The 21175-nt window shown below is 42.1% G+C and overlaps 3 protein-coding genes across 4 annotated transcripts; 1 reads left to right on the top strand and 2 right to left on the bottom strand.

Annotated features, from left to right (window-relative positions):
* Positions 1 to 1660: 1660 nt before the first annotated feature.
* On the bottom strand, positions 1661 to 10964 carry csnk2a2b (casein kinase 2, alpha prime polypeptide b). The gene is made up of 12 exons (XM_049722527.2): positions 10021 to 10964; positions 8982 to 9093; positions 6588 to 6689; positions 6368 to 6418; positions 6230 to 6289; positions 6046 to 6129; positions 4364 to 4474; positions 3915 to 4016; positions 3745 to 3845; positions 2745 to 2893; positions 2489 to 2569; positions 1661 to 2254 (listed from the first exon to the last, which is right to left on the bottom strand). Exons 1-11 carry the CDS (start codon positions 10122 to 10124, stop codon positions 2496 to 2498), a joined length of 1050 nt encoding a protein of 349 aa, XP_049578484.1. The 5' UTR covers positions 10125 to 10964; the 3' UTR covers positions 1661 to 2254; positions 2489 to 2495.
* Positions 10965 to 11574: 610 nt separating this feature from the next.
* Positions 11575 to 17564, bottom strand: znf319b (zinc finger protein 319b). Of its 2 annotated transcripts, none has more exons than XM_049722525.2 (3): positions 17180 to 17564; positions 16595 to 16693; positions 11575 to 16484 (listed from the first exon to the last, which is right to left on the bottom strand). In XM_049722525.2, exon 3 carries the CDS (start codon positions 16436 to 16438, stop codon positions 14576 to 14578), a length of 1863 nt encoding a protein of 620 aa, XP_049578482.1. In that variant the 5' UTR covers positions 16439 to 16484; positions 16595 to 16693; positions 17180 to 17564; the 3' UTR covers positions 11575 to 14575. The 2 variants fall into 2 exon arrangements, with proteins under 2 accessions (XP_049578482.1, XP_049578481.1); XM_049722524.2 differs by having other exon boundaries at positions 16564 to 16693; positions 17180 to 17562.
* A 516-nt stretch (positions 17565 to 18080) lies between these two features.
* usb1 (U6 snRNA biogenesis 1) lies at positions 18081 to 20908 on the top strand. Its single transcript, XM_049722528.2, has 7 exons — positions 18081 to 18593; positions 18804 to 18943; positions 19410 to 19593; positions 19694 to 19747; positions 19906 to 20011; positions 20098 to 20178; positions 20263 to 20908. Exons 1-7 carry the CDS (start codon positions 18454 to 18456, stop codon positions 20368 to 20370), a joined length of 813 nt encoding a protein of 270 aa, XP_049578485.1. The 5' UTR covers positions 18081 to 18453; the 3' UTR covers positions 20371 to 20908.
* Positions 20909 to 21175: the final 267 nt, after the last annotated feature.

Here is a 21175-nt window from a genome sequence, read left to right as displayed (position 1 = left end):
AGAAAAAGACATATATAAGTCGCACTGGAGTATAAATCGCACTTTTGGGGGAAATTTATTTAATAAAATCCAACACCAAGAACAGACATGTCATCTTGAAAGGCAATTTAAAATTAAAATAGAATAGAGGCAACAGGCTGAATAATTGTACGGTACACTAACGTTAGGCTACATAAACAACAAACTGAGAATGTGCTTGGTATGTTAACATAACATATTAAGAGTTATTCAAATAACTATAGCAACAAGTTTACCAAACCATCCATGTCACTCCAAATCACTAAATACAATGAAATCTTCATCCTCTGTGTCACTTATAAACAACTACGCTAACCCCGGAAGTAGAAGATGCGGCGCTTCCTCTTCTACATTGCTTTCGTCAGACTCATCGTCAGTTGCAGTTCCAATTACTCCACAGGCCTAGAGCGCTCTCATGCAGTTTAGGATGAAAATAACCTGAGTATAAGTCGCACCACCGGCCAAACTATAAAAAAACTGTGACTAGTCTGGAAAATACGGTAGATTTCACATTCAGTGATACCTTGACATACGATTAGAATTCAATTGTTCCATGTAACTGAATCTCCATCCACCCGTCCGTCCATCCATGATCTGAACAGATTCCAAGTGCAACTGAGAAAGTTGAAAAAAATTGATTGCTAATCAATAGAATACGCTACAAAATATAACAAAACCAAAATTTAATATTTATTTTGAACATTAATATATAATATTGTTTAGCCAGATCTATCACTTTTCATTCTTCACACAGCCACTGGAAGTAGAAATGTAATTCAGTCACGCGGGAGCGCTCATGATTTCATGACACAGTGCGCTGGCACTCATGACAAATGTGGTCAAGGTGTGTGTTTGTGTTAGGTGTTCATTTGGGAGTCAAGTCACTTTTTATTTTATGGCTCGAAGCTCAGAGTACCAGCGTGGTTGGACACCCGACGACGTGTGTGGTTGAGCATTGCTAGACGTGAGCAAGTAGTCACGTTGTCGAGAAGTAAGCCAAAGCTCCGGTTTCTTAAGTGAAGTTGATACATTGGTGTCACGCTCACTCACTGACAGCAACCACAACTAATGATTGATGACCCGTATAAACAAGCTTGTTCCGTATCAGACAATCTTGGCACGTGCATCATGCAAGTATGTCACACCAAAAACACTTTGACAATGTCAATCTATGATAAACGCTTTCCATACAGTATTTTTTGTCCGAGTAACAATGAAATTGTTTGAACACGTATGCAACATATGCTAAATTTTTGGAAACACCAGCAGAAGGGTAGTCAGAGTCATTTAAAAAGACCACCTTGGCTATTTCTGTTTCTTTTCATTTTATGGACGAAGCATGACGCAATGCTTACATTGAATTTTGGAGGTTTATCAGCATTTGTTTGTAAATTTTTATTTGTCAATGCATATAAATTGGCATCATTTATAGGGTGTTTTTTTGCTATCATAAGCCAGCTTATGAGTGTCCACTGTGGTTTTAAGTTTAGCCCTGAGAACAGAGCTGATGGTGCAGGTCTTATTCATGTCACCTTTTTCTACTTGGTGTAGTTTGCATCATTGCAGGATTGCATGCAATTCCTTTTTCAATTCCTTTATACATTATACAAAAAACAAAAAAAAAAACTCTTGACAGGCAAAGTTCATCTAAATAAAAATCATTTATTTTTCATTAATATTATTATCATTCTAGCTAGAGAGAGTCCACCATGCCACCTTCAGAACTGGAGTAGTGCTAAGACATTTGTCTGTCAGGGTAAAAGATGGCAAGGAGGGCGGACAGAGAGATGGGTGCATGGATGAACGGGGGGGTCTTGGGGAGAGGGAGTGGTGGTGGCTTGTACGGGGGTCACACTCCTGTCCATCTTCCATGCTGATGCAAACAAAGAGGTGGGACGACATAAAGGAAGGATGGAGGCATGGAGAGGGAATCTTTAAAAGTATTGTCCTTGTACATGAGACTGACATGGGAGGGGGTCGGGTGGTGAGCAGCTTCAAGCTCATTGGTCAGACTGCTGGACAGGACACCAGAACAGGCCAATCACAGACTGATACAGAGGAGGAGGGTGTATGTATACCTGCTTGCATGTGTGTATGTGTACGTGTCTGTTTGCACATATCTGCGAGAGTGTAACTGGTCAGTTACTTTGATCCATTGTCACTGTACACTTGTCAAAGTTACTGTCACAACCGCGGACAAAGTTGAGGTAACAAACATCCTTCTTCTTTCGACTTTCTGCAGAGAAAGAGGAGAAATGACACAAGGGAACATATTAACCCATTTCAAAATGTAAAATAAACAGAGTGCACAGAAAGCTTTTCATGATTGGCTGTTTGATCTAACCTTTGACCTGATATCCTAATATTCTAAAATTGTGGCACCAAATGATTTTGTTTAAGTGCCCATTTAATCCCAAGACGTTTCTAATGTCGCCTTCCCAGATTTTGTTCTATTGTATAGAATACACACCTTTGTTTCATCGCGCCGTGGTGTTGCCACTGGAAACCATGTTGTCAGAGTTGGACAGAGACTGCTCCTTTACAACTGGGTCTGTTGTAAGTTACAGTAGTTAGTGTTAATGCATCCTGAAGCGCCACACTGACAAATTATTGAATACCAACAATAGAGCACAAGCTAAAGAAAAACATTCAGGGACACTTCGCAGTGTCAATGCTGCGCCAACATTCACACTGGGGTCTAAGGATGGAATGTGTGTGTTACTGACAGAAGTAGGGATGCTCCATGGCCTCTGTGGCTGTCAATCTCTGTTGGTGGTCATAGCGTAGCAGCTTGTCCAGAAGGTCCAAAGCCTCAGGACTCACTAGGTGCTGGTTTTCGGTTTGCACAAACTGCTCCCAGCGCTTCCTGCTCTGTCTGAGATCATGCGCAGCAAGTAAGTCAAAGAATTGGCAAAGGGTTGTCATTATTGTACTAGAGTCACAACATTCACAAAATAACCTTGTCTGATTTGATATCAATTTATGTATACACTCTGAAGCACTTAGGCAGCAGTTATGGTCCCCAGAGCTGTATGAGGTTCATTTAACACTGATTCGGAACGTAAATAAAGACTAATTATTTTATGTGATGATCCCCCGTTACTTATTTCTTCATGTAATTCTACATTTGAAGAGTACGGTGAATTTAAAAAAGGCGACACACCCTAGTTCAAATGCTAGGTTTTTGTCAAGCAAAAAAATGAGAAAATGTGCTGTGCCAATAGGCGAGTGATTTTCATGCCAGCTGCTAGTCAATTTAGCTACAATCCCGGAAACTCCAACTTCACAATAAAATGTACATCAGGTCTGTTCTCTTCCTCTCTTTTGTTATCATTTTGTCGTGTCCGATGTTAGTATTTTCTATCTATTAATGTATTTAACTGCTGGCAACAGAATTTCCCCCGGGATCAATAAAGTATCTATCTATCTCTTTGGTTTTTTTTTTTACAAGGAAACAAATATCTAGCTATTATTTTCTAATTTAAAATCGACATGACTAAGTAAAATAATTTTTTTTTTTTCCAGCTTCACAGAAGACTATACACTCCATGCGATAAAATGACAATGGTACAGTTGGTCTTCATGATTTCATAATTGCACAACGATGCCTAGAAAATACAAAGCCGTTTTAAGGGCATCGGACTGTTTCAGCTTGCACAAAGAATGTTCCTGTCCATGACAAATTTAACTACAAACTAGTTAAAGTGAGAATTCTGGCTGACTTACTGTCCAAGCAGATCTTTGAAGCGTGGATCCAGTTCGATGTGGTATTTACGCAGGTAGCCGAACAGCTCATCTGTCCCCAGAACCTTGGCAATTCGCACCAGCTGCAAAACAGACTCGTCTGAGGCAAACAATCAATCTCAACGTCTGAGATGCCTCGGTGAGAGAGTTACCTGGTCATAATTGTCCTGCCCGTGGAAGAAGGGCTCTTTCTGGAAGATCATGCTGGCAAGCATACAGCCCAAGCTCCACATGTCTAGACTGTAATCATACATCTGAAAGACAGAGTTCAAACAATAGCGATGGAAGCAATTCCTATCAGCTATGTGAACAACACAAAATCTCCCACGTTTGTTTTGCCTTTTGTCATGCACTATAAGACGTGCAACGATAGAAAAGGAAAAGTGCAATAACTGCTAAACCAAAAATGGACTCTTGACATTAAGCATCTTGCTGTTGAGTCCACTACAAGCAATATACTTTTAATGTCTATTATGCACATAAATTTATTTTGCTATTGTACATGAACTTATTATATGCTGCACAACACAAATTTACGTAAAAAAAAAAATACTAATCAATACTAAAATTTCTTTCTAAGCCAGCACGTTACGCGCCTTACCTGATAATCCACCAGGAGCTCGGGGCCTTTAAAATATCGGGATGCCACTCTGACATTGTACTCCTGGGAAGGGTGATAGAACTCTGCCAGACCCCAATCTATAAGGCGTAGCTGGGGGGGGGGTAACACTTATTAAAATCCAGCATTCAGACAGAACTGAAAAATATGGGAAGTAATGTCGAGTGGTCAATTTTCTCTATTAAGAGGAATGTAACCAAACCCCATGAGATGGAAGTCCTGAAATGTCTCTTAAACTGACGCTTTGGTGGCGATTTGTTTCCCCCTGCTGGACATGTTGCAGTGTATAATTTGAAGTGCAAAAATGGTGATTCCATCCTACATGCGGGAGCGTGAATGACTTTTAAAACCATTGAAATGCTTTTTAATAACTCATTTTTAAAAATCTTTGATAATCATGTTGGGTGTGTTGATAGCACCGCAATAAACTGTGATATCGTTTTAAGAATGACCACACATATACTCAGTTCTTCTCAAACTACTTGAAATCGGACTTGATTTTTTTCCCATCTCTGTCAGCTACTTTGTCAGATCTTATTCATCGTGAAAAATTCCACCATCCACAACAGCATTCTAGTAGTATTCACCATGAGAGTGGTCGGACCAAAATTACATCTGCTGTTATTTTGAGGCTCGTCCTCCCACACTATTCACAGTTAGCGGAACTCACATAACCAAGAAGAGAGAGAATATTCTCTAACATGAGTCAAAAAGGCAACAGAATGAGGGGGCAAAAAAAGGCTTTGAATACAACAGGCCCGTGCCACTGATGGAAAGAACCTACATCTACAGGAGTGATGGGCAACATGGACAAAATTTATGATACTGATAAAGTTGGAAATATGGTTAATTATTGTTGTAAAATAATTAACCATATACTTTATTTCTATGGCTTGGCAATGCACGGTGAGCAGATGTGTCTCACTCTTTTCACTGCCTGTAATTTGTGACATCACCACACCGTGCAATCTCCGTCGGATGATAGTCATTGGCTGACTTTAGGGTATCTGGTTGGTTGGCTTGCATCCACTTAGTTGCCAGATATCGTCTTAACTTTCAGGTTTAGTATTTTGTATGTACAGTCGTCGTCTGACTTGTATGCGGGTCGCGTGGGATTGATTCCCGCTCAGTGACAAATCGATTGTTTGTCTCTATGTGTGCCCTGCGACTGGCTGGTGATCAGTTCAGGGTATAGTGTGCCTTTCGCTCAATGTCAGCACCCCTGCAACCCTGAACAGGATAAGCCGTGTTGAAGATGGATGCGACCCTGAACAGGATAAACCGTGTTGAAGATGGATGGATGGATGGATGGATAAGCCGTGTTGAGGATGGATGGATGGATGGATGGATGGATGGATGGATGGATGGATGGATGGATGGATGGATGGATGGATGGATGGATGGATGGATGGATGGATGGATGGATGGATGGATGGATGGATGGATGGATGGATGGATGGATGGATGGATGGATGGATGGATGGATGGATGGATGGATGGATGGATGGATGGATGGATGGATGGATGGATGGATGGATAAATGTACAGTCAGTCCATCATCTGGACTCATAAGACACCATGGCCATTTTTCATTGGTGCTTCATCAAGTGTAAGTGTGTGTGTGTGAGTGTGTTACTGTGTGTAATTAATAGGAGACCGCCTACCTTTCTCAACTGGTGGTCGATCATCACATTGTGGGGTTTGACATCTCGGTGCATGATTCCCATGCTGTGACAGTAGTCCAGGGCCTGGCCAGTGACAAGTACAGACCAAACATTGATAATGAACATTCTGACGAAATCTACTAAATGTCATTTAAAAAAAAAAAAAAAAAAAAAAGTTTCTCACCTTCAGTAGTTCGTACATATAAAAACGGATATCATAGTCAGTCAACTTCTGGTATAACTCCTGTAGGGGTGAGAGATGAATTTGTCATTTGAAAACATCCCAACATTGGTCAATATTTAAAAAGGTGACCGTTGTTACCTTGAAGTCTGTGTTATTGATGCATTCAAAGACAAGTGCTGGAGTTCGGGACTGTGATAAAATGACAAAGAGAAGAAAACTTGCTCATTTAACAGCAAACTATTATTCAGACAGTGATGAAGAAACTGGTGTATGAAAGAAACCAACAGATGCTTGTCCACCATCCACATGGTTGCACTCAAAATGTACACTATGGATATAATTTCATTTGTTAACTCACCACGGGGTCTTTGACTGTGTCCACCAGACGGATGATGTTGGTCCCACCTCTCAGGTTCTCCAAGATCTTGATCTCACGCTTGATCTTCTTTTTCTTAACTGGCTGAGATGTGACATGGGATGGGGAGTTGGGGAGTGGGAAATCACATCACATGTCACTTTTGACTCCTGATGCTGAAGCTGCTTATTCAGCTGGCCTGCCTCTGGCCTGCATGCTTCAGCATCATACTGTCAAGTCACTCAGACAACTCTCGCAGCAAAAATGCCGTTTAGGTGCGGCGGATACTAGTTCATAGGGCTGCTCAATGAATTGAATTTTAATCATGCTTACGATTTTAGCTCCAGACGATCTCAAAAGTCATATAATCGAGGACAAACGATTATTTGCTGTTTTCGTTCTGAGATGTGCAAACGCAACTCAACCGCTACGCCCCCGCGTGTGCAGAGTAGAGATCCAGGCCATATTTAACAGGCAGTTTTGTACCTTAATGGACGAATGTTCATGAAGTCGTTCATATTTTGGACGAACGTAGGCATTTTTGCTCCGTGAACGCGCTTATCCTGGGGCCAATGAATGATTTTGAACGGCAGTTTACTTTTGTTCAAGGATGCCAGGGTTTCTCTTAGACTTCAAAATAAAACCATGCTAAACACACTGGAAACAAGGCAAGGGGGAAAAGGATTTGGCCACCAACAGCGGCACGGCACGCGCCTCATCAAAATACGACGAAAGCGCGATGTCAGACGCTCCATTCGATGAAAACTCACGTGTCGCGCGACGAGCATCCCCACTCGCCCTTTCTTGTCAAACGGTATCATCATCCTGTGAGAGCATTCAGGCATTTGGCGTTGAACCACAAATTACTCTTAATGAGATTGTTTCTGTTATTTTAGTAATTGATTTACCTTTGCACTTTTATGTCCCAAATTCTAAACGTTTTCTGGTTCTTTGGGCAAGCAAGACATAAATTTGTGTTTGCGCATTCTGGACCACAGTCATGTTTTTGTTTCAATACATACGGAAAAAGACAATTCAAGCAATTTTCTCTTGTATTTAAGATGCTACAGCAATAGCACCTAGATATTAGTGTAAATGGAATGGGTGAAAACAACGAGATAATGCCAGAGGGTAACAACGCGAAGCAACTTTTTTTTTTTGATTGAGGGAAGAAAAGAATTATAAAGTTTTAAATTTTAGAACCATAAACTTAAAGTTCATAAAATTAAAATGATGAACTACGAACTGAACAAGTTCATTTTAAAATTTGTGAATTGAACTTTCACTCATTTCATTAGTGTAGAAAATGAACTTTCCCAACTGTTAATAGGAGAGTGTTTTTTTTTTTAATATGTTCAATAAATAGTTCCAATCATGTTCAGTAAATGCTTTTCCAATTTCCAAAACATAATTGTGATTACTATATTGAACAAAATAATCGTGATTATGATTTTTACCCATAATTGAGCAGCCCTACTAGCTGATATTATTTTTGCCGTCATCTGTATGTCAAAGTGCATCCCCATGGATGTGCACTGCTTGCCCCAAACATGGCTGAGCAGAGCACATTGGGAAAAAAACCTCAGAATTGCCTAATTCGCCACTCCTTTTCCAAATGGTCAAGCGACCTGTCTTCAAAAATGGGACAGCATGAGTGGAATCATTGTCAAATTGTGTTCCATATGCCAAAGAGCCTTGTGAAAGGCAGTCAATAACAACCAAAAGTATGCTCTTCTGAGACGCAAATATTTTGCAGAGCGTGCCTGTCATGTTAAACTGCTGAACATTCAAAATGTTCATTTAGTAGGGACTGATACTTCCAAGAGGAAAAACTTGATTTCAAAAAAATATTTCCTTTTCATTATTTCTGTGGTAATTAATGTTATTAATTGTATTGTAATTGGATCTGGTTTTCAAAGCCCGTTTTCAGGAGAAATACAGAAAGAGGAAAATGTTAAAGGAAAAGTTGTTCTGCAAGTCAATTGCTTTTCCTTTATGTAAAAATGAAAGATTTGAGTAGGAAATCTGATTTCTATCTGAGAAAAATACTGATTCTAAAGCCATATTACCTTTTTCAAGGTTGTACTTTGTAGGTGTCACGCAAAACTTTAGAATTAAAACCGCGTGTCATGCAATCTCACCAGAACTCAGTTCAGTGACTACCAAGATTATTTTTCTTTTTTCTTTGGCTTCTTGAAACTAATATTCCAAAACGACAAGCCTTAGAAAGCAGTTTAACACAAGAAGAGAATAATATAGACATCTTTCATGGGGGTAGTAGACTGACCGTTTCATGCACTGTCAAACTACTTTTCGCCCACCTTCATCATGTGCATCGTTATTTTAAAAATGAGGAGAGGTCGTTGTAGTTTTCTCTTTCGGATCAAACGTGCTCACCTTCAGAATCTTGACCACCACCTTCTCGTTGTTGGTGATGTTTATGGCCTCGAACACTTCACTATACTTCCCTCTGCCCAGTTTACGTACCAGCTGGTAGTCCTCTTGGTTGCTATGGGGACAGACAGAGAATCTGTGCAGTGTATGCATGTAAGCAATAGTGGAAAAATTATCTTTAGATCCGGAGTGAAAGCCCATCCAACCATCCTTTTCCTACACTGCTTGTCGTCATTTGGCTCAGAGGAGAGCTGAAGCTTACTTATAATATATTTTGTATGTTAAATGTTTATTCATATTTTAGACCAAACCGAACTAATATATTTAGCTCGGTTTAGTCATTACAATTCTTCAGAGGGAAACGTAACTCACACTGCAATACTGTACATACATACTTTGTGTTGCACACATGCAGACATTCCAGGCCAGATTCAGAGTTAAAGAGGCACGCAAAACTGCTTGGCGAGAACTGGAAGGGTTAGGGTTGTCTCCAACAACTAGCTGCCATATTCTCATTATTGGCCAGAGCAAGACTCGAACCTGTGATATTCTAAACTTTTTTTTTTTTTTTACTAGGAGCACAGTGGTGCAAAATAAGTAAATTAATAAAAAAAAAAAAACATATTTCTCAATAATATGATTGGTCACACGGGTGCAAAGGCCACCATTAGTGGGCAGTCTGAAGCCCTGGGGTACACCCCGGATTGGTCACCTGATATAGACAACCAACCATTTATGATCACATTGACATCGATTGATAATTTATACCATTCAACCTATGGCCAGAGCAAATTTTAACCCAGAGCTATGAGGAAGAAGAACACAATATGCTTTTGAAAAATGTGCTGAGCACTTTCAAAGCATAAATCTGGCAAAGTAGCAAGGAGGATGGTGCGAGACTGCAATGTGGTGTCATCACACCCTCGCAGCAAGAAGTGTAAAAATAGACAACCATCCACACTTTCCCTAACAAGCAGCCATTATGTGCAGTGTTCAGGCATCACATGCTATTAAAGACAACCAGAATAAGAAATGTCCTCACTTCCAGTTGGGTACGTGGGCCTCGTAGTCCCAGTAATCCCGGCTCTTCAGTGTGTTGACATCGACGTACACACGGGACTTGCTACCGGCCACTGGACCCGGCATGGCGAGACCCGTGGCTCGGAAGCGGGGCGGTCACGGGACGGGAGATTGGTCACGGACAATGTTGTGTGGGTTCCGGTTGTAGACCAAGATCAGGATCGAAGCTCGTAGGTGGGTGATAGGTGGACGAACGGGACAGCTAGCTTCCGTCTGCAGCAAGTGACGATAAAAGGGGAGCGGGCGGAGAGGAGCTCAAATGCCCGCCCTGCAGTTCTCCTTCACCGGATTGTCAGATACAACGTTCCCGATGGGGCTAAGAGAGGAAGTCGAGGTTCCGGAGAGGAGCGAGGAGGCATCGGGGTGATGAGGTAGAAAAGACAGCGGCTCCAAAAGTGGCCACCGAGGATTGGTGTCAGTAATTTCAACACCGCTTAGTTAAAAGTGAGGGTCTACTTTGGAGCCACGGGCCCTGAATATAAAACGTTAGGGGGTAAAGCGATACGTTTCCTGTGCCAAATGGAGGGCAGTAACCCCTCGGTGGTCCACTCTTAGCTATCAATCAAATGTTGATTGGCGATGTTGATCGGTAGTGGGGTCGAGCTCCGGGAGGAAGAGAGGGGGTGGAGTATCGGAGATCGATGTTGTAAGCTAACGTTAGCGAGCGATGCTACTTGAGCGCGGAGATGTCGCACAGACGAGGAGCGCTCGCCGCCGTGCACCACCTGCAGCGGATCCCGCGTCATCAGCGACCGGCTGTGCGGGGAATGAGCGCTTCGAGAGACCCCCCCAGGACAAGACGGCGGCCGACGAACTGTGGGTGTCTTCAGTGGCCACGGTCCTCCCCGTTCGACAGCACAGGAAAGGGGAGCGGAGGGAGAATGAAGAGACGCTAGCGCCACCCGGAAGTGAAAGCCGATGACTACGGGGTTGAGATTGAGAAGCACAATCACCGGCTAAACTGCTGTGGCATAGCGACCTCTTGTGACCAGGAAGGTAAGTCTCCCAAACAGGACCGAAAGACAGTGCTAAATTTCCTATTAAAATGAACAGAAATCTCCTCAAGCTGTTCCAGTGTCCAAATCCACATTTTTTAGTAATGTGGTTTATTGTATGAAATTAAAATAGGCATCTGAGTAAAATTTCAGCATTATCAGACAGACCCTTTGAAGAAGATTAAAATTTAAATTTGTAGACAACGCAGGTGGCGCTCAAGTGTAAAACCTGGCACGTCTAGATTTTTGTGCTGCTGCAAACCTTGATTAGCGAGTTGGGAATTTGGCAAACCGCTGTGCAAAATCCTGGCCGTTCCAGCGCACCGAGGGCGTGTCAACGATAATGCACCTTACAATTTGGTGGCTAAAGCTTGACTAAACTTCACCCCTGGTGGAACTAGATCAAATCGTAGGGAGTCGAACGCAATTTTGGTCAACACGATTGAAGTGCATTTCATTTATAAATATGACAATAGTGTGCATGGAAACCTCTGAATCACTGCAGAAATCAATTCATTGAATGCATTATTTTTATCATCTTTATTGTATTTTTCCAAAAAACCTCTCGGGCCGCGGCACAGCTATGGTTCACACACAAAACGTACTATCAGGGTGGAAGGCAGTGCTCTACTAACTCCCTAACCGACTTTACATGATTTGCCTGTTGAGGTCTGCTTGCAGTTCCTTACAAACCTTGCACATTCATGGATTTTAAAGGGAATAAGAGGAACTGCTTTGAATGGCTGCAAAAGCAAGTCTGCTATGTTCACACCCACAACAGCGCAAACCACCCATTTTTAACCATGCCGAGCTGAGTGCATCTGCAAAAATACCGAAACTTGGTGTAGCCCACACCTTTTGCACAGTAGGACCGTGCTCTATGTGCCAGAACTGCGCTGGGCACGAATATAGAGCCCTCTATGACAGACCAAAAATGTTTTCTACAAGACTACGCTTTCAGATCTGCTGATACATTGCTCAATGTCAATGACAAATCTGTCAGTATGTATTTCCTTTTTTAAAAACAAATAGTCTACATTCACACACTCAAGATGGTTGTCATTAGGTAACCTTCAACATACTGATACAATCACTACATGCCGGGTGGGGTGCTGTAAGAGAACGTCTTTAACTGATTATGACTCACGGCCAATGACTGACAGAGGTCCTTGTTAATAGTAGTGTATTTTTAGTTTGCTGCCCCACATAGGGCAACAGTTCCCTGGTGATACCCCTAACTAACTGGACAACACAGGGCAAAAAAAAAACAACAACCCACAAACAAACATATGTTAAGTCATTTAAAATGGTGAGCAAGAATACAAAAACATCTTTAAATACATTTTCTTGAAAGACATTTTGACAAGTTCACGCATCACATACATCCACTATGTACAGTACTGACCTCTGAAGGAAACTTCAATAGACTGAATACTCGTACTTATTGAATGTCAATATTATCATTTTCCATGTGTGGGATCGGCATTACACGTGTATTTAGGAAAGAAACCACACATACAGAACTATTTCCCTAGAAGTGGAACATCCTCAACCACTAAAATCTTCACACTAGTCAATTTACAAGAGCTATTAGAAAATACTGAGTTATCTTTGCATTGCAGCTGTCCTGGGTCTTTCAATTGTGAGGGCCAAAAAAACATTTAACACCAGAATTATGCAAATTGGGAAGTGGAACTATCAGGTTGAACATTTTGTGGTGGCAAAGAAAGCAAAAGCAAATGTCTGTCATCAAGTGTAAAAGGAAATGGCTGCTCGTGTATGTTTGTAGCATAGTTATTGTAATTATATAAGTGTAGCCTCATTTGATAACATACAACTGCCTATTTGTACAGTGTCCCAAAAGGTAACTAGAGTAATTTATTGAGTATCAGAGAAACAGCTCTGTATGCATAATAGTCCTTCATGTGGTAAAAATAAGGCAAAAAGCTTTAGGCCAACACACCAATGAAAAAAAACAGCTTAGTTTTTAAAACCCAAAATTGGCAAGTATGGTAATCTGCAAATGACAACTATAATTCTTGAAGAGCAAAAGCCATATTTTTTGTGACAAAACCTGGTAGTTAAAAAGAATGGTGGTTTCTTTGTTGCACTCCTGTGACAAGAGGTCTGAAGCGGATGTTCAGGTGGGCGGATATTATGGAATGCAAGCTTCCAAATCCATAATTTGATATTTAGGCCATTTTAGTACAAAAATATTTGTGGTGACGCTTGCAGTGGTGTGCTTATGAATGGTGGAGCTAGAAACTGCTTTCTGTTGACTGGTAAAAAGCAAATTGTCTGCATTCTTCTGTCGTACAATGTAATGAATTGAAGTGGCAAAACACTAGAGTTCAATTTAGTTCAACAGTCCAGGTGAGGATTCAAAGATGTATTTCTTGATAAATTAATTGGCAAATTACACTGCCTGGTAGTGATAGTCACACACACACAAAAACCGTGTACTTTACTAAACCGGAACACAGTGTTGTACCTGAACGCGTTCAATGAACAAAAGTTCATGAACTCGTTCGTATTTTGATTGAACTGAATATAATGCATTTTTCCTTAGTGAACGTTTTTGTGAACGCGCTCATTCTGGGGCCAATGAATGGTTTTGAAGGGCAGTTCATTTTCATTCGACAATGCCAGGTTTTTTTCTTGTTAGACTTCGAAATAAAAGTCCGCTAAACACACTGTAAACAAGGCTTAATTAGGCAGGGGGAAACGATTTGTCAACCCCGGCCAGTCGCACGTTGCTGCGTATGCCATCAAAATGCGACGTGTGCTTGACCCCTTTTTTGGCAAACGGCGACGAAAAGGTATCATCCTGTGAGAGCATTCAGGAATTTTAGGACACGTAGTGCTCTCAATGGCGCTGACCCACGAGTTAGTCTTAATGAGATTGTTTTTGTTTTAGAAATTTATTTGGGCTTTGCGCCTTCACCTTTGCACTGTTATGTCCCAAATTCTAAATATTTTCTGATTCTTTGGGCAAAGAAGTTAAGAACTAAAACATTCACTAAAGTTAGTTAAAGCAAATATAATGTTACTTTACACTGAGTATGTCATTTGTACGTCCTTTGTTTACTACTTCAGTCTGGCACCTATAGCTGATTGATTGCATTTGCACATTCTGGACCACAGTCGTGTTTTTGTTTCAATTGACAATTCAAGCAATTTTCTCTTGTATTTGAGGTTGTAAGGTGATAAAAGCACCTGGATACTAGTGTGAATAAAATGGTTGGAAACAATTTGAAAATGTCTGTCACATCTTGCAGCAACCTTTTTTTTTTTTTTTTAGGGTAAGAAAATAACTATGAACTTTTCATTTTTGAAACAATGAACTTTGTTTAAAATACAATTCAATTATGAAGTATGAACTAAACAAGTTTGTTTTAAAATTTGTGAATCGATCTATGTACTACAAAGTTCGTGTAGAAAATTAACTTTCCCAACACTTCCAGAACAATACTACTCGGTAGAAACATGCTTGCAGGGGACAAAAAGTTTTCAGGGATTCAGTTACATGCACTGGGGCACAGGGTAGTCCCCTCCATCAGCTGTGTGCTGTACTGTGTGATCCTGCAAAGAGCCCAAGTCACTGAAACGCTCACCACACCAAACACACTTGAACTGTCCTTCTCTCGAGTGCGTGTTCTGGTGTTTGGTCATGTGCTCGCGCTGTTTGAAAAACTTGTTGCAATGCTCACACTTGTACGGCTTCTCCCCCGTGTGAACACGCAAATGTCTGTTGAGGTCTGAGGAGTATTTGAAGCGCTTCTCACAATCGGGACACTTGAGCGGCTTTTCCCGGGAGGGGTCGCAGCGATGCTGCACAAATTCAGAAGAAGAGAGGAAGCGGCGGTCGCAGAGGGAGCACTTCAGGGGCTTTTCTTGGCAGTGAGAGTTTTGATGGCGCTGCAACGTGGAACTCTTCTTGTAGCCCTTGCCGCACACGTCGCACTTGTACGGCTTGTCGGGCACGGTGTTGGGCGACTCGCCACACTTGTGCCTAAGTAGCTCTCCCGATTGGCTGAACTCCTTCTGACATGAGGCGCACTTGAACAGGTTGTCCATGCCGTGCACGTGCTGGTGGTAGAGAAGGTGCGAGGGCTGCATGAAGCCCATGTCGCACAGATTGCATTTGAACGGCCGGTCGGCTGGGTCTTTGTGTGTGCGGCGGTGGCGCACCAGGGCGTACTGCTGTTTGAAGCTCATCTGACACTCGTCACAGTGGAACGGACGCTCCTCTGAGTGCGCTCGCTCGTGTTGGCGGAGATCGGACGGGCGTTTGAAACCCTTTCCGCAGGTTGCGCAGCGGAAGGGCCGAGAGCCTTGCGGGTGGCAGGGATGGTGAAGGAGCTCCGATGACTCTTTGAAGTGCAACTCGCATAAGTTGCATTTGAATAAGTGCTCACCGGAATGCACGTACATATGGCGCACCAGATGGGAACGGTGCTTGAAGCTTTTCTCACAAACGGCACACTTGAAAGGACGTTCGTTGCTGTGTGTCCGCTGGTGGTGCTGAAGGTGTGATGACTGGCTGAAAGCCTTGTCACACGTGTCACATTTAAAAGGCTTCTCCCCTGTATGCACTCTGTCATGACGGGTGAGTTCTGACAAGTGTTTGAAACCCTTCTGGCAAACAGAACATTTGTATGGGCGGTCGCGGGCTGACGGGAAGGGTAGAATGGATGAGCTACTGGTGGCCGATGCCCTAAGACTGCTAGCTTGCTGGGCATTGTTTGCCGAAGAGTTGGAGCTCATGCTGCCGGAAGAACCGGGCCGGTAGGTCTTCTCACATATTGAACACTTCATCGGATTGTTGCTGTTATGGGATGAGTGGTGGTGAGCCAGAGATGTTAGCAAGGAGAAGCCCATCTTGCAGAGGCCACATACAAAAGGCTTCTGTTCTACTTGAACACATTGATGCTCTAGTAAGTCAGTGGCCTGGTGAAAAATCTTCATGCATTGGGTGCACTGGAAGGACCTATCCTGACTTACTATGCATTGGTGCTCGTGGGGGTTGGCTAGGTGGGAGATGTCATGTCCACAGGCCCCACACTTGTGTCCTCCCTCAGTTCCTACCTGCAAGGTGGTCTGCTGGGTTGGAGTAGAGTGCTGCTGACTGTGATGCCCACTCCCATGCTGCCCACTCCCATGTTGCCCACTACCGTGCTGCCCACTCCCGTGCTGCTGGTTCCCACTGTGCTGCTGATTGTGCTGTCCATGCTGGGTCTGCTGCTGCTGCTGTTGAAGAGATGTTGACTCTTGCTGCAGGACAATCCCATACACAGCACAGCCCAGAGAACTTTCGGCTCCGGGAGGCATGGCGTGAACCACCTGAGGTTGAGAAACACCATGCTGCTGCCAAGCTTCACTCATGCGGGCTCGAGTGTACGGGTTCAGTTTGACAGCAGGAGTGGCCCAGCTACAGCAAGTAAAAGAAACTGTTAGCTAGTAATAATGAGAAAATGTTTTGATGTGTTATGACAGAAAAACAAACTCACTCCATGACTGCCAAATACACTGAAGAACTACCTCAAGGTGATTTCTGAAGGATTGATGTTGTAAAGGTGGCAACAGTGATGTTTGTGGATAACAGGAAGAAAATCCAGCACGTTCACGTTTGTGTGGCATCTGTGTGGACAAGATGGCAGTAGCAATTCAAATATTCATACGACAGGCTGACTTCATTCATTACATTTATTCAATTGTTTAAAATATGCTCGTAAACAAACCTTTCAACTTCCTCATAATGTTAGTTTGATTTCTCTTGATCAATTGGAACCTCACCTCAGTAGTACCAAGCACGTTAGCATCACAAAGAGATGCGAGTATTATGACGAACCACCATGCGTACAGCTGAGCAAGTACCGTATATTGAATCGATCAGTCGTGGTGCCAGGCTCTTTTCATTGTTAATTGCGCGAATAATTGGCCTAATGTGATTAATAAACGACAGCATATGGGAATCTATGAACGTCTCCCCAAAACGACAGCATAAACGCGATTTAGGTTAGCAACATTAGCTTTGGCAACACACAGACTCAAGCAACCGACCCGCATCGGACAGGGGTGTTTGGTCGCGAGACTAAAAGCCGTCACACACTTCTGTTTACATACCTGGCGCATTAAAAATGCTACTTTGGCGTGCATCAGTTATTCAAAATAGCATCTCCATCTTCTCATCTGCAAACGGCGCTCGTATGCTCTCTTGTCGAAACACTGGAAGCTCCAGGGGCCGACGCAGTCGAATAAAGAGATTTTGTGGCTCACTAACAGGTTGTGAAAATCCAGTTTCGTTTTCTGAAACCGTTACCGTGTCACGTGTACATTTATTTGGCTAAAACGAGATTCAGTCGCTAGTGGAGAACGTGTGCATTACGTTGTCAGTCGCTGGTTAGCTTCTTTTTTAGCTCCCCCGTGTTTTTAGCTAGGTTGCCTTCTGTCCGTCCCCGCACACGGGAACATGAATACAGCAAGTACGAGAGCGCACATAAAAACGGACCTGAGTGTGTGTGCGCGCGTGCGCGTGCGGCACTAGTGAATCCAAATTATTATTGTCCCTCATATAGATTACTGTCTGTTGCACGTAATGCAATGCAATGCAATGCAATGCAATGCAATGTAATACAATACAATACAATACAATACAATACAATACAATACAATACAATACAATACAATACAATACAATACAATACAATACCCAACTCTCTACGCTTCATTAAACCTCACATTTTGTATTTATTTATAATGTGATGTTCTGTGTTCAGTCAGATTTATATTCATTTGGAGAAAATTTCAAGAAAAGTCCAAACAAGCAGTCAACATACTTGTAAACGCAGTATGCACACAAGCTTTGCGCTATATTCTAATTGTCTGCTGTATGCACACTTGCTCCATTTTTGCTCCTCTTATTTATTATGTTATTTGTTTATTTATTCATCACTCTTATTTATTCATTGTTTGTGCCGTCTTGTTTTTATTTTTTGTGTTGTTTACTTGTATGTATATTGTGTACTATGTCTTGTCACCGTGGGATAGTGGGAACGTAATTTCGATCTCTTTCTGTGTCTTGGTATGTAAAGAAATTGACAATAAAGCAGACTTTGACTTTGAATTTTAAGTTGCTACAAAGTGAAAACATCAAAACAGACTGTGACGCCATTGTGCCAACATTAGCATGGGAACGTTTGCCATCGAGTTGTTTCAAGGGCACCCAAATGTTGAGACTCAGAAGTTGTTGACACCGGAAGTGCACTTTAACTTCAGCCTTTGGTTTTGGCAAGCAAATTTGGCCCAGCCGGTTGTCTTTGGTTGAATATGATGACACATTCCCGATAAACTGCGTCGTTGCCTCATTTCCCTACACGGACTTTTAGAGCAGCTGTAGAATGTTAGTCGGTTACAGCAGCAGTTCGGATGAGGAAAGTGATGCTGGTGGTGTGGAGGCAGTCGCCGCTCCAGATCATCACGCCGATGGCGATGATTGTCCGATGAAAAAGAAGCCCAAAATAGAGAAATCATCGGCAAGGTAGTATCACACAAATAGCCAACACATCGGCAAAAAATGTACTTCCCTCTACTGGAATGTTACATTTGTTCACAAAGAAATTAAGCAGAACAAAGCCTTTCTGAGTCGTTTGATTCTGAGTTTAGCCTCAGGCGGGTTTGTTACTTGTGCCTTCTTTAGCAGCGGACCTGACGGTTCCTGTTTAATAACCAGGGTGTGTATTCTCTGCAGACTACCACTGCCGGGTTGTTTGCTTAGCATGTTTCCAGATGATGAGGAGCCACAGGCTGAGGAGAGCCCTTTGCATGATGGTCGTATCCGCTCATTCAAACATGAGAGAGGAAATTGGGCAACCTATGTTTATTTTCCATGTAAGTATTGTGCAGCGCTGTACTTGTATAGGTGTTATTTGGCTAATTTGGCTTCCTGCTACGTTCTGAAAGCATGCTAGGTTAATTTTAATTTAATTTAAGGTTCTAAGTTAACAGCTTAAGAAAACTTGGGAGCTGTGATTGTTTGTGACCTGAGACCTGGCAACTGTGATTCAATTTTCAGTTGACAGCAAGTGGCAAAATGGCCGCCCCCTGCGGTGGATAAAAACACATGGATTTTGTCTGCTTAATTCATATTCCAAAAATGAACATTAACCAGAACACTGTGTTTTGACTTGTTGGGCTGCACAGAACATATTATTGCAGACAAAAATTGGGGGTTGATTTCTTCTTTATTGGTCTAATGGGGGAATTTCTTTTTCCACATAGGAGTACTAAAGAAATGAATTGCCATTGTCGAGGTAATAGCATTTTTTTTTAAATGCCTGTCATCTTATCACATTAGACAAACCCGAAGAGGAGTTTGGGGATTTAATGGAGGTCCTTATGTCAGCTGCAGCTGCCTTTGGAGTGGCTTTGACCCCACAGGAGGAATTTCACCTCAGCCTGTCTCAGACAGTGGTCCTGAGACACCACTGGATCCAGCCCTTCGTACAGGGCCTCAAAGCAGGCCTGGCCCCCTGCAAAAGGTTTGCTTTGCTTCGTCTGTACATGTAGACTCGCAAGAATTTGCCCATAAGGCCAAAGAATTGACAGTATTACAAACATGCTAATATGTTCTGTTTGCAGGTTTATGTGTTCAGCATCCAGACTGAACGTCTATTGCAATGCAGAGAAGACAAGGTACTGTCATTATGTTTTTTATGTTAATACTTGATGATCTGTCTGTGTAATATCAGTCGTATTACCTGCTTACTAAGATATGCATTTTTGTTTTTGTTTGAGTAGATGCACATGCGCTGCCTGCTTCTGTGATTATTTGATAGCATTTCTCTCTGCAGGACCTTCTTGGGGATGGAGGTTATAACCGGGCATGCTCAGTTATTAAATGTGGTTCGAGTGGTGGACAGAACATTGACAGACTTTCACCTGGACACTTTTTATCAGGTTGCTGAGGAGCACAGTTTACTGTGTACATTTTTGTACACGCTAAAACCACTACAGAATTCACAAATTTTTCCTGTATCCTGTAGGATCCATCTTTCCACGTGAGCTTGGCCTGGTGTGTTGGCGACTTCACTGTGCAATTGAAACAATGCCTTCATGAGCTTCAGGTGGGTTGGAAAACAATGCGACAGAATGTTAACCATCAAAGTGTTTATTTCAATGTGAACATTGTATCTTTTTTCCCCCCCCAGAATTTGGTCGATAACCATGAAGAGGAACCGTATCATCTGTGGTTAGACTGTGCAGAGTTGCGCTGCCGCACAGGAAACAAAACCTTCCGCTTCCCTCTGGATGCTTAACACTGAATGTTACAGCATATCACGGGACATGGAGTTTCATGACTATACAGTGGGTCCCTAGTTTCTGGTCCCAACATATGAACTTGTGACGTTATGAAAGACACGCAGTTCACTTGCACAGCAGCATACGAATGTGTCGTTATGCAGCACAATAGTGCTCGCTCAATTCACTGCCGTACCTTTTTTCCTTTTGATATTTTTATGTTTATGGCTTAGGTGTGTTTTTCATTGCACCTTTAATGCAATTAGAACTTCAAATTACTTTTTAAACCTTCCTCATTTCCCCCTCCAAAACACTGATGTATGCTTCATATTTTTGCAAATGTGAGATACTTGCATATTTTTCTTAAGCAGGGGCCACCCATTATTCTGCTTTAACTATCAGATGATGATTTTTGGGACAAATGTTTTTTTTTTTTTCTATAATAGTATATTTTTGTATGAATCTTGACATTGAATTCAGGTATATGACGATGCCATGTCTGCTATATTGTCTTGCACTCATCAGCAAATAAATATTTTTTTTAATACTGTTGCATATGGGGCTACTGTTATTACTTGATGGAAGAAATACTCTTCTGAAATAAAATTTCCAATTTCAGGAAACGAGACACTGAATGAACTGAAATGCTACCCACACAGGTTTTTGTACCAGCTTGTATAACATTGCTATTAAGCGAAGAGTAAGTAATAACGGCTGCATGAACATAGGCGATTAGTTTAACCCAAGACGCACTTAGGACTGCCCTTTCCAAAATCAAAAATAAAAATCTAAAAATATAATTGACAATTTAATTTAAGAAAT

Source organism: Syngnathus scovelli, chromosome 6 (assembly GCF_024217435.2).
Source record: "Syngnathus scovelli strain Florida chromosome 6, RoL_Ssco_1.2, whole genome shotgun sequence".
NCBI classification, from domain to species: domain Eukaryota; kingdom Metazoa; phylum Chordata; class Actinopteri; order Syngnathiformes; family Syngnathidae; genus Syngnathus; species Syngnathus scovelli.
This window is presented reverse-complemented; position numbering and strand designations above follow the sequence as displayed.

Bases quoted from the DNA above. Each gene is read 5' to 3' on its own strand.
- csnk2a2b (XM_049722527.2), bottom strand. From the start codon at position 10,124: ATGCCGGGTCCAGTGGCCGGTAGCAAGTCCCGTGTGTACGTCGATGTC. The intron at 6,419-6,587 runs GTGAGTTAACAA...ATTTTATCACAG, and splicing joins ACACAGTCAAAGACCCCGTG to TCCCGAACTCCAGCACTTGT. The intron at 2,894-3,744 runs GTAAGTCAGCCA...GCATGATCTCAG, and splicing joins TTCAAAGATCTGCTTGGACA to ACAGAGCAGGAAGCGCTGGG.
- usb1 (XM_049722528.2), top strand. From the start codon at position 18,454: ATGTTAGTCGGTTACAGCAGCAGTTCGGATGAGGAAAGTGATGCTGGT. The intron at 19,748-19,905 runs GTACTGTCATTA...TTCTCTCTGCAG, and splicing joins TGCAATGCAGAGAAGACAAG to GACCTTCTTGGGGATGGAGG. The intron at 20,012-20,097 runs GTTGCTGAGGAG...TGTATCCTGTAG, and splicing joins ACCTGGACACTTTTTATCAG to GATCCATCTTTCCACGTGAG.